Raw genomic sequence first — 13,999 nt, forward strand, 5'->3', positions numbered from 1 at the left:
GATTACATATATCGCGCCTAACAGTATATTTGTATATATGATGAAATATTACAGTAAACATTCTTTCATACATGACTAAAAGACATACTTTCCGGAAATACACAAGTCCCTCTAAAGAAAGGTTTCTATACTATTCTACATTAAACATATGCTTTAAGTCTTTTAACCTGTCAAAAAGAAAGCAGCGTAATATTTTACAAAAAATCAGTTAAAAATTTCCAAATAAGAGATTTTTTTATATTTGCTCTCAAAGTTTGATGCAAGACAGAGATATATTCTTGTTATACCTTTCATTTCCCTCAGAAAGTGCTTGATTCATTTTGCTGAATTTATATCATCAACAAATTCTATGCTTATTGAGATAATAGGAAAAAACAAATGAATTTAAAGTTGATAACAAGCTGCAATGTATTATATATATGATCGTTAAGCTTATTCAATATTACAACTATCAAGAATCTTCTAGATATAAATATATTCATCGGTCATTTTAATGTCCCAGCGTGATTATTTTGCTTGCTTGATTATTCTTATTTGAACAACGCGACAGAAAAGAAAAATATTTTTTTTCTCCATATGTCAATAACTCGAACAAAAGAAAAATTAGCAGAAGCCATATCAATATATGAGCGTTTATCTCAAAATATCAAGAATGATCCTCTTATATCCACTTTGAATGATGAAGATTGGGCTAAACATTTAAGAATACTTGGTCATGATGCAGTAAGACGATTCTTTCATGTGAAATCAACAAAAATCAATTCAAATTTCTCTTTATTTATTAGGCAAAACTAATTCAACTAAGTCGATTATTGGATAATGAAGGCCTGATACGTGTTTTGTCTGATAAACAAAAGAAGCTTAAAAGACATAAATTATGGAAGAAACGAGTAAAGAAAAAAGCTAGACATCAGCAACTGTTAACTGAAAAGCGAAGTAAACAATGGGTGAAAGAGATGGAGTGGAAAGTAATCACAGCTAAACCAGTAGTGGAGAAATCTGAAAAGGAGGAAGACAAAGAGGCCAAAGCTAAGATCAAAGAGCTGTCTAAAACACTAACCAAATTGACTCAATTGAGAGATCTAAGACGTAAAAAACTCGAGAACAAGGGCCACTTTTTTGCAGATGATGGCAATGACTTTTTTAATAAAGTAAAAGAATGGAATGAACAGCAGCAGCAGCAGCAGCAGCAAGAACGTGAAAAAGAAGAAGAGGAAGGGAAAAAAGAAATAGAACAAGTGAAGGAACTTGTTGTTGATAAACAAGATAAATGGAAGGATATGGAAATAGAAAAAACACCTTACGCATATTGGTGTGAATCAAATCAATCCATTGATGCACTTTTACGTATCAGAAGGCTTTGGGATCAGTATATTATAAACGATGATGTAATAGATGAAAGAGACCCAAGAGGGAAAATACCACCAACCTTTGTGACACCTTCACCTCCTGCTAATTGGGTTTGGGCTACATGCTTACTCTAGAGCATCATCTTTATTATATGTATCAGATAAAGTGATTAGAGCCTCCTTGATTTCTAGGAAATCTTCTCGTGTCTGTTTAAATTCATAAAAATCTTGAAAGTCGATGGTTTCCATGGTCTTGATCTGGTGCTCTAAATTTGCTTTATTCTGTGCTCCTGATTCAAATTGTGTCATGACGGGTACTTTGTTTTCACTAATATAGAAAAGAGAGTCAATCAATTTAAATCATTTAGGTGCGTATGTGGTTCTTACTGCAGCGTTAATATATGTGGATATGAGTCAGGAAGTGGAAGTAATGTTTCAAGATTAAAGGTTGATTGAAGTGGGTTTATGGATTCTATATCTGTATTGATCTGTAAGCCACGGGTAACGATTGTTTGACTGTAAACATCTTCCTTCTGTTAGAAAATAATAATAAATTATACATTCTCTGGACTCTTTATTTTCAATATTTACCTCTATTTTTGCGACATGGCTCAAAAGCGGTAAGCTATTTGTATTTTCTTTCATGAAAGGCAAAGAAACAGATAAAGTTGCCAATCTTGTGTTCCTCACATAGCTTAGTCTACTAATACTGTCTGCTAAGGTAATAGGGTTTTTCTTTAATCTGTAAGGAAGGGAGTTTGTCTCGATAGCTGCTGCAATAATAGCGCTAGTATGATATCTAGAGTATTCCTATAGTGACTTATTATAAAACTTTTCGTGTATATGTACAAAATATTTACATTAAAATGAAGATAGGGTTGCAAACCACTTGTTTTCAATGCCTTTTCTGTTGGCGTGTATATGGGTACATATACCGATGATAATTCAGAAAGATGGGTGATGCTAAGAGCCCTATTTAGTTCGATCTTTTGTTTCATACGCTAATGTTAATATTGTTAGAACCAAAACTTACAATCACCAATAAAGCTAGTATACCTCATTACGATAATAAGCGAATGAATCACTTAATCCATAAGTCAAGATGGATAATTTTCCAAATTCATCCCTCAAATCATGCAGTAATCCTTCAGTAAATCCACCAAACGCGTCGTCAACATCTGTCAAAATATGAAAACCTTGCAAAGAATCACACTCTTCTGCAAATAATCGAAGACTATTATCAAAGATTTCTGCTTCCTTTTCATTCTCTGTATAAGCCTCCTTCCCAATTGTATAATTATCGAATCTATTTACTTCATCCTCTGCCTGATGTGTGACGATTGGGTTGATTGAACGAGGATGAAAATTGATTCTGTTAAAATCTGACCAGTTATTCACAGATGATTCTAGTTCTTCAACCGCATCCGTGTTCATTTGATGTTCATAATCAATATCCATGCGATCTAATTCTTGCTGATATCTGTTTTTGGACACCGGTCTGTCAATTCGAGTAATACCTTGGTCCCTAATACACAATAGCCATTAATAGGTTCCTTTTATCTATAAAGTAAATAGCAAGTTACCAAGAGTAATTAGGTTCAATATCTACACTTTGTTGAAATAGTCGGTTGTATTTTTGTAAAGATCCAAAATTGCCCTTAAGATCGTAAATTAGCGTTCTTGGTGTATAAGTTACAATGCCCTATTGCTTTCAATTTTAATATCCATTATATAAAATTAAAAAAGGTATTTTTTTACATTGGCTGTTTCTCCTGCTCTGTAAAGAGCATCGTGGTTGATTTCCTTTGTTTTTTCACTGTCTTGCCCTGTATAATCAAAATATTCTTCCTGAATTCCGACATTCAATCAATGATAAACACTTATTAAAAAAGATGATGGAAATACCTGCGTGTTCCAAAAGTGGGTACCCACATAGTTGGACAGAGATCCTAGTTGTAAAGTAATAATTTCCCTCATTATTTAATTACAAAAAGAGAAAAGGAAAAAGGCGGTTTATTAGATTTTTATGTCGGGAAACAAAACTGTCAAAAACGACTGCCCTTCCGGCTTTAAACTATAATATACAAATTAAAGATAGTATGATTGCAAGTCTCAAAAGTGTGTTGATAATACATACTTTAGTAATGCTTTTTTTTACTTTGTTTTGCAAGTAAGGTTTCTTGCCTATTGTACTGTGAATTATATCCTGTTGGTTCGTCCTTATGGTCTTCTGCTTCAGTTGGATCGAGATAGAGCCGCTTTGCACGTTCTCTTTCCATTCTTTCTCTCTCAAGTCTTTTTGCTCTAAGCTCCGCTATGTTGTTTGAATGATTACTATTACCACTATCGCTCCTTTTACGCTTTTTTGATTTCTTTTCTTTATCTGATTTGTCCTCTTTCTTCAATTTATTCTCAATATATTCTAAAGGATCATCTTTTAATCGAATTGGTTCTCTTCTTTTTCTAACAAAATGTTTTAAAGGTGAGCATAAGTTTGTAAATCACTACATCAACAATTTACTTTCTATCCGATTTTTTAACATATAGATCACTGTATTTATCTATACTTGTACTGCTTTTGGCATACCAAGGCGTTGCTTCTGCTGTTGCACCCTTGTCCAAGTACATGGTCAATTGTCGATCAAGTTTCTCTGCTTTTGCTTTTTCTTCTGCTTCATTCTCTTCATTTGTTGTTGATTCATAGTCTTTGAATAAATTGATATGTTCAATTGTAGCTGTCGGTTTGTCATTTAAAAATTTAGCGCCTGCCTTTTTTCTTAGTAAATTGAGTCTTGCTTCACTCTCTGCAAGTTCGATCTTTTTTTGTTTTTCTTTTTCTTTGGCTGCTGCTTGTTCCTCGTCTTTTCGAACCTTTTCAATATTTTTTTTATTATAGACGTGATAGCTAATGAGGTTTTAATAATCTGATTTAAACAATTTCTCCTAGCTTTTTAATACCTTTTGTGATGTAAAATATTCATTTGTTTTTTTCTTTAAAAAAAGTAAAAGAAAGACAAGTTGTCCTGAGTTTAAAATCAAGTTGAGGTTGTTGTTGTACTTTATGCTGTGGCAAATACGTACAACCAAAAATGGCGCTACAGCATAATTTTACTCCTTAAACTAATAAGCTCCTTAATTTATTGACTTAAGATTTCGTTTGCTTAACACAGTTCACTTTTTATTTATTTACTGTATTTATTTATACATCATTTTCTCTTTTTTTTATTTCTTTTTATTCCTTTATAAACTAGAACATGCTATTTCATCAAAGATCTCATTCAATGCCTGTTAGTTCATTCATAAAGTAATATTAAATAAAAATAATGAATATTTGGTAATTGACACAGCTTATTTTTTTATTGTGGTTTTAGTACTACTATAGATAGAGATCAGCCCTCGTACGATAGGTAAAAGTTGAAAAGCGCACATGAGAAAGAAGGCTGATACCAAAAACATAGGTTGATACATCTAAAGGATGCTCCTTTAGTACCAATACATGATTTCTTCGGTCAATCAAATAATATATACGATATATATGATGATAGTAATGACAGTAATGAGTTCAATAGAAAACGGTACAATAGGAAAGGCAAATGAAGAAAAAAAAATGGGGACTGACAAATGTTATGTAGCTATATGGTGACATTGGATTGTAAGATGGATAGAGGATTTTTCTTTACTTCTGATTGTCACTGGACCTGCTATCGTCGAAACTACTTTCAAGTCACTGCCTCCTTTTCCATCCCAGGATTAACTAGTAACGATTTTCTTGCCCTGCGACTTCCCTTAAAGATGTCTCGAATTCAAGGCTTATTTGTTCGTCTAAGAGCCTGCACCTCAGACAATCCAATGAAGTCCATCGCCCTTACACAGATGACACCTAAACGCGATAAAGGACCTCAACGAGAGCCACCAATTCTTTCAGTCAGTTTAGAAAATAGTACGGTCACCTTTGAACGACTACAGTTTAAGGTAGCCACGGCCAACAATGGAAAAAAGAGAGCCACGCAGCAGTATTTTCGCTTAGTCTTTGAACTGTTAGCTCAATCGGATGATAATGAGTTTCATGTTGTCTCTGATTGTTATTCAGAGCCCCTTGTTGTACGTGGACGCAGTCCAGGTCACTATAATTCAGATCCTTTGGAGCCCAGAAGAAGAAGTAGAAAATTATCTGAACCTCAATATATCTTTATGCCACCTCCACCTCCACCACCCCCTGCCGTTATTACTAATTCAAGTACACCTGATGGTTCTTTTCAAATGATGGCGTCACAAAATTATTTTCATACAAGATCTCAAAGTGTGAATGATACATTTCACAGACAAAATAAGGTGTATGAACAATATGATGATAATGTAGGTATTGTAAGAGCATTAAAGAATTGGAGAAGTCAACGTCAAGGAACGAATGATGAATATGAGGACTATATGACTGATTTTAATTCATCATTTCCTTCTTCTTCATCTTCTACTACACAGCAATGGACAAGTATTCAATTCAAGCAAGAATAAGAACTTGATTCATTCTCCTCTTCTTATACTTTTTATGTGTATACTTTCTACAATCAAGCATTCTGTATTACAAAATAAATAAGTCTTCAATTTTATTTATGTTTGAATGAATAAACCCTGCTAATCAACCAAAGATTAAAAATAATGCACTGATTCAAGATTTCTTTGTTGTCTATGTAAATAAACTAGTGGCACATTTAGAAAATGCTTGATCATCTACTTCATACGAAATCTTTGCGCCTTTCAAGATCTTACTTTTTACTATCATGTATCACAAACAACTTCATAATTAAAGATTAACTGTGGTTTTATTTAAATGAAATTTGATGGCACTTTTAGCTAATAAAGATCTAGAAAGGAGAGAGAGAGAGATGTGTCAATAGATAATATAATTGATTCTATTTTTTTATTTTTTATTTTTCCCTTACATGATAGAAGTTGGATTATTCATTATTTTAGGATTTAAAGGAAATTTGAATAATCTTGTATCAGGTAAAGATGAACCAAGTTCTGTAGTATTTGTCACTGATATAAATCTAATATATAATCCACCATTTGGAAATGATTCATTCATTTTAACTTGTAATAATTTAGATTCCATATTCTTTATAACAAATCACATTTACTTACATTTTAATATAACAGGTGCAAAAGGCTTTGGTTTTGCTACTTTTTCATTAAATGAATGTTTGGATAACACATCATTTTTTCTTTCGAGAACTTCATCCCATGTATCCCTAGCAATTTCAAAAGTAAAATAAAATGAGAATGTATAATAGTTGTCTGAATCATAGTTTATAATATGGCTATCATAACAGTAAGTTCCTTTTTGTTATTAATCAATTCTATTTCCCACATACTCTGGAAAGCTAGATAACCAAGCAAGCATAAATTCCTTTCTTCTTTCTCTGCTCTTATCTTCCTTCTCTTCTTCTTTCCTTTCATATGGCCTTTGCTTATCATTCTCTTGTTCTTCCCTTTCGTATGATTTTCTTTTACTACCAAGACGTGGTATTTGAAAATCTTCTTTATCCATTTTAAAGGTCTCTGATGTATCGATAAAACGTTTCATACGTTCATACATGTCCTTGAGCCAAATATATAGACAATCCTCTTGACGAATGTCCCAAGAAGTGGGTAACCATTCTCCTTTTTCTTTCAATTCCTGCGGTATCTTTTGAAATATAATATCCGCTGGAAATTCATAATTGCTCGCGTTATTCAATACGATTTGACCTAAAAACTGCTGATTAAAACAAGTTTAAACACGAAAAAAAAGTTTTAAATTTTACATTGAATTGTAAACTTGCCAATTTTGAATTCAACATCTAAACGATCTTGAACGCCTTTTCCGTTATAATCATAAGCTGACGTCTTTGTTTTTAATATTTTGACTGAAGAGAGTGTTTTTAACTTTTCGATTGCTTTTTGAATAACATCTGACATGAAAGAAAATCAAAAGAAAAGATAAAAAAAAAAAAAGCAATGAAAACTTTGAATAAAAATGCTGTCACTGTTAAATCAAATACATATTGGCTATTATATTTATAAATAAAGGTAATGTTGGACTTGTTATGGAATAAAAACAAAAAGATCAGTATGAGAGTACATGAAAGAATAACATTCTTTTATTCATAAACACCTGAACCTGTAGGTTCTAATTGATTGTGTCGATAAGGTTCAATTCTTTCAACAAATCGAATACCTTTTACTTCTAATTGTTCCAAGATGGGTAAATAAACGTGTGATTGTGTAGGCAATTGTACACCCCTTTCAGGAATCTTGTTGTCTAATATTAAATCTACCGTCATAGCAGCTGGTAATCCAACTGTCTGAGCCATTGCTGTATGTTTATCGTTACCATAGCGGATTAAGGTGGATGTTAATGTTTCCTTTATAAATCTAGTTAACACTGTATCCTTACATATGTGGTATGCTATACCTTTTTGCCAGAAGGATGCTCAATACCAAATTCATGATGCATTGCTACCATATCATGTTCGCCTTCATCATATTTCAATCGTTTAGCCAACAAATGAGAGAAATAGTCTAAAGACGACCCTTTCAAGTTGCTTGGAAATTCAACGTCTTTTTGAAGTAAATAATGAATGGCAGACCAAACATTCTCTGCCACTACGTGGTTGTTTGATAACTTTTTGGTTATAGACTCCTTTGATACATCAGAGAGAACTGCTTTAAAGTAGCTAGACTATAAAAATATTAAGTACAAGATGTTGTTTTATAGCAATGAACATTACCCAGTTAGTGCAGTGATCAAGGGACTGATTTAAATCCAGGAATCCTAATTGACGGAAAGCATAAAGTAAGTCAGAATATCCCTAATAGACTATATAAGCATTGTGAAACTATCATTTAGTATGTATATACCTGATATCTGAGAGTTCCTCTGAACATGGTATCCATATTAGATAAAGGACCTAAACCATAAATATCTGCATAACCAAGAGAGTTTCTATTGGCTAAGCCTTCAAACACAAATCCAGCAAAAGGTGTACGCACAATTGGAAAGTGCTGCTTTAATAGTTGGCTGCCTGAAATAGTATGTTCCTGTTAAAAACACATCTTATTTAGCAATCGTATATATATACAACTATATAGATTCTTACCTTTCCGTTATTCCAATAAATAGCATCATTTCCACTAGCAGTGAGTACACCACGAGGAGACCAACTGAATTTATAACCAAGAGGAACGTTAGAAGCTTCAGGGGCAGGTAATCCACCACACCAAGAAATAAATGAACTAATCTATTAAAGTGTTTACTCATATATTCAGCAGCATATACGCTTTACCTTGCTTCCGTTTCTCTTGGCTTCGTTGATTATCTTCATAGCAGACATATGATCGATACCTGGATCTAAACCTACTTCATTCATAATCAAAATGCCAGCCTTTTGGGCTCTAGTTTTACAATGAATTATAAAAATCATAAGCATTTTCTAAAGGACTTACTTTTCATTCAAATCTTGCATTTCTTTAGAAACATAACTTGCCGTTACCATATCTTTTCTTTGTTCAATACATGCTTTGGCTACTTTTGTATGCAAAAATGCTGGAACAAAACTAGTTTGAACTTGTCATCGAACTGTGTTTTGCATTTTAACTGAGTACATCATTTACCTCACTACAACATCTGCTTTAGCAACAAGATGAGATAAATGTTGATGATTGGAGATATCTAAAGGAACTGATTCCACATTGTAATAATTGGATACTAAAGCTTTGGCTTCCTCAGTTACATTACTGGCTATTAAAGCATTCAGTCACAGTATTAATGGAGAATGATATAAATTACCAACTACAATATTCACATCAGGTCTTCTTGCAAGATGCTCAACCAAAGGAGCTGATACCATACCCGATCCTAACAATAATACCGTCTTCTTTTGGACACCATGTGCATTATTATGTTTCAAAAGATTTTGGAGCCCTTGGTGAGCCTCTGTTAATTTTCCCTGGTCGGTAATGGTAGAGTGACGCAATAAAGTTGGTAGTTGATCGAATGGAATGTTGGCAGGTTGAGTAACCATTTGTTGAATAAAAGGGTAAAGTTTCTCACTAAAGTACTGACTGCTCTCAATGGGCAATTCTGCAGGCAAAATATCAATACCCATCACTTGAATACCTTTTCCTTCAGGACTATTCTAAAGTATGAGACTACCATGCGTCTTGTGTAAAAAAAACTTACTTTTTATGTTCTTCATTCTTTTGGGCATCATAATAAAAGTACCCATCATCCACAGACGTAGAGTGAGATAAGCATTCAAATGCACCCTTTTTATTAAATGTTAATGTGCAGCCAATAATTACATTTTTCTATAGACTTACTTTTATATCACACACAATATCAGCTAAGCTCATCATTTTTCCGGCCTTGATGATTCCCTTTTGCTGTGATTGCTGTATTTCCTTTAACTGTTGATCGGTTAATGTTCTCGGGTACCTTTTATCCCAGTAAGCACCGGTAACAACACAATTGACAAAAGGCGCAATCTAAATTACCATGAGTACTTGCTCCTTTCTCTTTGTTTTCTTAACTTACTGCTTGATGAAAGTTGGACTGGTATTTCTCTGGATGAGCAAAGTAATCTTGAAGTGATTCTAAGGGTCTGTTTCCATCCTTTGAAATAATATAGTCATTCACTGCAAGTTGTGTAGCATACAGCTTTTTCAAATTTGGGTCTTTATATATGTTAATAACTGCCTTAAAAATGTTTATTTTCTTTTTCATACTTTTATCGTTTACTATCTTTTCCAAATCTTTAGCAGGTACAAACTCATGAGGCAATTCTTTAAAGATCTCTAATGCTCCCTGATATTATTGTTTAAGCAAAATATACATGAATACCACTGTGTACATTTGTATCCTTTTCTTACATGAGCAACATTGCCATTACCAGTAAAGGCATAAACTAAAGGTCCAAAGTCTTTGGGTGTTCCGTCTTGAGTGATCATATCACCTACTCTGTGAAGAGCTAATTTTGCTTGGGCTAATGTAGGATAAGCATGTGCCATCGACATGTACTAGACAGTAGCTAAGTTTACATAGTAAAAAAAAAAAATAGTTTTTTATACCATAAACGGTGTACTGTAGCCCAACCCAAGAAACCGATGTCCCATACCGTGAAGGATATCAATCATGCCAGCATTTCCAGCAAATTTACCAAATGCCACCAACCTTTTACCTTTTTCATCCGTCATGAGCTCATAGTCCATTAGACGTATTTTCTATTTCCCACGATAAGGTGAGAAAAATGATACGCGGTTGTACAAGTGTTTACCTTGTCAAGTATATTTTGAAGCATTGGCATATTTTTCTCATTCCCTTTATGAGTGTGGGAAAAGAAAAGATAGGTCTTTTCTGGTAAAAGTGATTTTTCAGGTACCTCTTTAATACCAAGAATGATATCTGCTTTAGAAAGGTCCTCAGTTACAATAGCACCTGCCTATACCAGTATTAAATAAGGTACGGATAGACAGTGTTTTACCTTTTGATAGGTTTCAATAGGAAATATTCTCTTGGTACTGGGCTGAATATAAACTTTTGTCTTGGTTTCTTTTATTAGTTGCTCAACATGATCTGGAGTTAAAGGAGCTCTACGTTCCCATCTACTTTTATCTTCTCTTCTAATACCAATCGTTGCATAATGCTGTCTTTGTATATATCTGCTCCCTCTTAATAAATTAGTTAACATTTTATATAAAAAAGAAGAAGAAGAAGAAAAATGCAAAATGTGCTTTCAGGTTTGCTTTTAAAAAGTCTCACGATCAGCGGAATTAAGCATTGTTATCTTTAAGCATTATGTGATACATACAAAGGTACGATAAACATTTAATTATCTCTCCTGAACTCAAACTTTCTATGACTTGAAGAACTATTTGTCTTTAACGATTTTTCTTCTTTTTTTTTTCTTATTGGCTACCAAAACATACATCATGTTTCATAAGGATACCGCGTTCTTCCTTTCTTTCTGTGACGAGTTGGAGCAAAAAATCCGGATCGACATAAACCTTGTTGACGTCTATGAAAGAATGAGAAAGAGTATAAATAACTTTACTGTCAAATGAGATGCAGGAGGCTCATGCAAACAAAATAAACGATAAAAGGCTGATCAAAGAAAAAATAACATTCTTTCCCATTGGATTCTATAGCTTATTTATTCATAATAACTTTCTATTTTAATCTAAAGGTACATTCATCTTGTATACACTTTTGATCTTTTTTGCAAAGTCAGTATATCCACCAATCAATTCCATTTGGTTACTATCACAACCCTCATAAATAAAAGGTGATGTCCTTTGACTTGTATTAAATTCCTATTTATTTTTTAGTTAGTGCTTTGTAGTTTTATATGTGTATGTGTGTGTACATTTTGTAATTCTCGAGCACGTTCAGACCATTGTTCTCTTATATAAACGCTCACGTCTACCTTGACATTAGGATATTTTGCTGTTAATCGATCTCCCACTTCCACTGCAGTTGAAAAATAAGCACAGCTTAAAAAGCCTTCCTATAACCAAAAGTCTTAATTTCGAATTAAATTTACAAAACGAAAGAGGTATTACAATATGATAACATGTTGTCTTTTGTGGAATCTCATCCAAGCCTTTTGTTGGTTGACTACTGTCCTTTTGAAACCAAGAGAATAATCCCATTAAAAAAAAAGAAGAAAAAAAAGGTTGGTTTCTCTTTTTATTTTTTTATTTTTTATTTTTTTTTTACACAAAATGTCGTTTGACATTATCGATGCTGAACAATGCTTTTCTAAAGATTTGACACCTTATCACTTAATCCAAGGTGAATTCAATCTACTTAAACCTTATTTCTATGCCAACCAAGAATCCTCAAAAAAGAAAAAGAGAAAAACAACACCAAGTAAAGCAGACATTGAAACGGCCAAAAGACATGAAGAATTAAGGCCAATTTTAATGGACTGTTTGAATGAGTTAAACATTTGTTGGAAAGAGAAAAACCAAGTTGAACCGAAAGAAAAGAAAGGAGAAAAAAATGAGATTGATTTTCCGAGTATACAACAAATGGTTGAAAAGGCACAGATGAAGTTTAGTGACGAACAAGTATATGAAAAGATAGAATTAGTTGATACGATTTATAAGGATTTAGATATATTTTCTGTTTTCAACAAAATTTGTATGAATAATACAGATCAATTGAAACTGTTAGAAATCACACCAACAGCCACTTATCTAATACCACCACAGTCAACTTTCATTATGGGATCCATGACCGATGGTAGCTTAGAGCAATTGAGTGAACACGGTAAGAAAAAAAGTTGAATTTTATATAAAGTCTCATTTGCTGTAGTAAGTTTATTTGATGGGATTGATTTGGTTGTTATGGATCCACCGTGGCCAAACAAAAGCGGTATAAATTTGTTTTGTGTTGACAGAGCTTATACTCAAACTGAATTACAGTTCACAGATCATCTAAATATGAGACACAAGATATTTATGATTTGTTCAGTCTCCCAATGACAAGCATGCTTAAAGAAGGTAGTCTTGTTGCTATCTGGGTTACAAATAAACCAAAATTCAGGAACTTTATTCTAAACAAACTATTTCCTTCTTGGCAACTGGAACCTGTAAGCGAGTGGATCTGGCTCAAGTTGACAACAAAAGGTGAATGTATTTTTCCATTGGACTCTGAGCATAAAAAGACTTATGAACAGTTGATTATCGGTCAACGTTGTAAGAGTCAAATTGTGATGCCAGAAAAGCATGTTATTGTCAGTGTTCCAAGTCTTAGGCATTCAAGGAAACCACCATTACAAGGTGAATTCTAGATACAAAAATCAAATCCACTTTAATTGAATTCAATGAATGATAGATGTTTTAATGCCTTATTTGGAAAACAAAGAAAAGCCGGTCTGTTTGGAGATGTTTGCCCGCTGTCTTACTCCTGGATGGATTAGTTGGGGAAATGAATGCTTAAAATTTCAGCATTTGAATTACTTTGAAAAAGAATGAAGTATAACAAACATTATCTGAATTTTACGATTCATCTGTTTATAAATGAATGATAACTATATTCATTGTTTTCTGTATTCCTTCTTTTTTTTTATTTTATCAATTTAATGTTTCTTTGATATTTATTAAACTCTTATTCATAGAAATGGGTTACGCTAGCAACTGTTGCTCAAATATATCTTGATTCGTCGCCTGGATACAAACTATTATTTATTTTGAACAATAAACAAATCAAAATGCCGCGTGACGTCAGTTGGTTTCTATATATTGAAGCAATCTTTATAAAAGGAGCACAATAAATAAGAAATGATCAGCTTTTAACAAAAAGGTGTGTGAATAGCAGATTTGCTATTTTTTTCTTTTCACCAAAGCTCAATTTTATTATGAAGCAATTGTTGACGATCGTATCACGTGCAAAGCTTTTCACCAATTTATAACTCCACATCCCTTTTTATTATTATTGTACCTTGTTTCCCCCTTTTTTTTTTCTTTTCTTTATAACAAAAAGTAATACACGCGTTTTGTAGTTCTCTTTTTACAACAACTTGTTTTTATATTTTTAAAAAAGAAAGAAAGAGAAAAAAAAAAAAAGAAATGAACTATCTTTATTTCACGATCTTTGATGATCTTCT

General features: G+C 32.9%; 5 protein-coding genes across 5 annotated transcripts; 2 read left to right on the forward strand and 3 right to left on the reverse strand.

The window, feature by feature from the left end:
* Positions 1 to 1,475: 1,475 nt before the first annotated feature.
* RO3G_08736 (uncharacterized protein) lies at positions 1,476 to 2,783 on the reverse strand (the record flags this gene model as incomplete). Its single annotated transcript, XM_067663326.1, has 5 exons — positions 1,476 to 1,677; positions 1,737 to 1,882; positions 1,941 to 2,159; positions 2,285 to 2,350; positions 2,406 to 2,783. The coding sequence occupies 5 exons, from the start codon at positions 2,781 to 2,783 to the stop codon at positions 1,476 to 1,478; spliced, it is 1,011 nt and encodes a 336-aa protein (XP_067519427.1).
* Positions 2,784 to 4,970: 2,187 nt separating this feature from the next.
* On the forward strand, positions 4,971 to 5,861 carry RO3G_08737 (uncharacterized protein; the record flags this gene model as incomplete). Its single annotated transcript, XM_067663327.1, has 1 exon — positions 4,971 to 5,861. One exon carries the CDS (start codon positions 4,971 to 4,973, stop codon positions 5,859 to 5,861), a length of 891 nt encoding a protein of 296 aa, XP_067519428.1.
* Positions 5,862 to 6,285: 424 nt separating this feature from the next.
* RO3G_08738 (uncharacterized protein) lies at positions 6,286 to 6,897 on the reverse strand (the record flags this gene model as incomplete). The annotated part of the gene is made up of 3 exons (XM_067663328.1): positions 6,286 to 6,386; positions 6,492 to 6,598; positions 6,722 to 6,897. 3 exons carry the CDS (start codon positions 6,895 to 6,897, stop codon positions 6,286 to 6,288), a joined length of 384 nt encoding a protein of 127 aa, XP_067519429.1.
* A 2,101-nt stretch (positions 6,898 to 8,998) lies between these two features.
* RO3G_08739 (uncharacterized protein) lies at positions 8,999 to 10,337 on the reverse strand (the record flags this gene model as incomplete). The annotated part of the gene is made up of 7 exons (XM_067663329.1): positions 8,999 to 9,129; positions 9,178 to 9,521; positions 9,571 to 9,656; positions 9,711 to 9,875; positions 9,925 to 10,064; positions 10,116 to 10,194; positions 10,260 to 10,337. The coding sequence occupies 7 exons, from the start codon at positions 10,335 to 10,337 to the stop codon at positions 8,999 to 9,001; spliced, it is 1,023 nt and encodes a 340-aa protein (XP_067519430.1).
* Positions 10,338 to 12,110: 1,773 nt separating this feature from the next.
* On the forward strand, positions 12,111 to 13,183 carry RO3G_08740 (uncharacterized protein; the record flags this gene model as incomplete). The annotated part of the gene is made up of 2 exons (XM_067663330.1): positions 12,111 to 12,660; positions 12,816 to 13,183. 2 exons carry the CDS (start codon positions 12,111 to 12,113, stop codon positions 13,181 to 13,183), a joined length of 918 nt encoding a protein of 305 aa, XP_067519431.1.
* Positions 13,184 to 13,999: the final 816 nt, after the last annotated feature.

This window comes from Rhizopus delemar, genomic scaffold, assembly GCF_000149305.1.
Source record: "Rhizopus delemar RA 99-880 supercont3.6 genomic scaffold, whole genome shotgun sequence".
Taxonomy (NCBI): domain Eukaryota; kingdom Fungi; phylum Mucoromycota; class Mucoromycetes; order Mucorales; family Rhizopodaceae; genus Rhizopus; species Rhizopus delemar.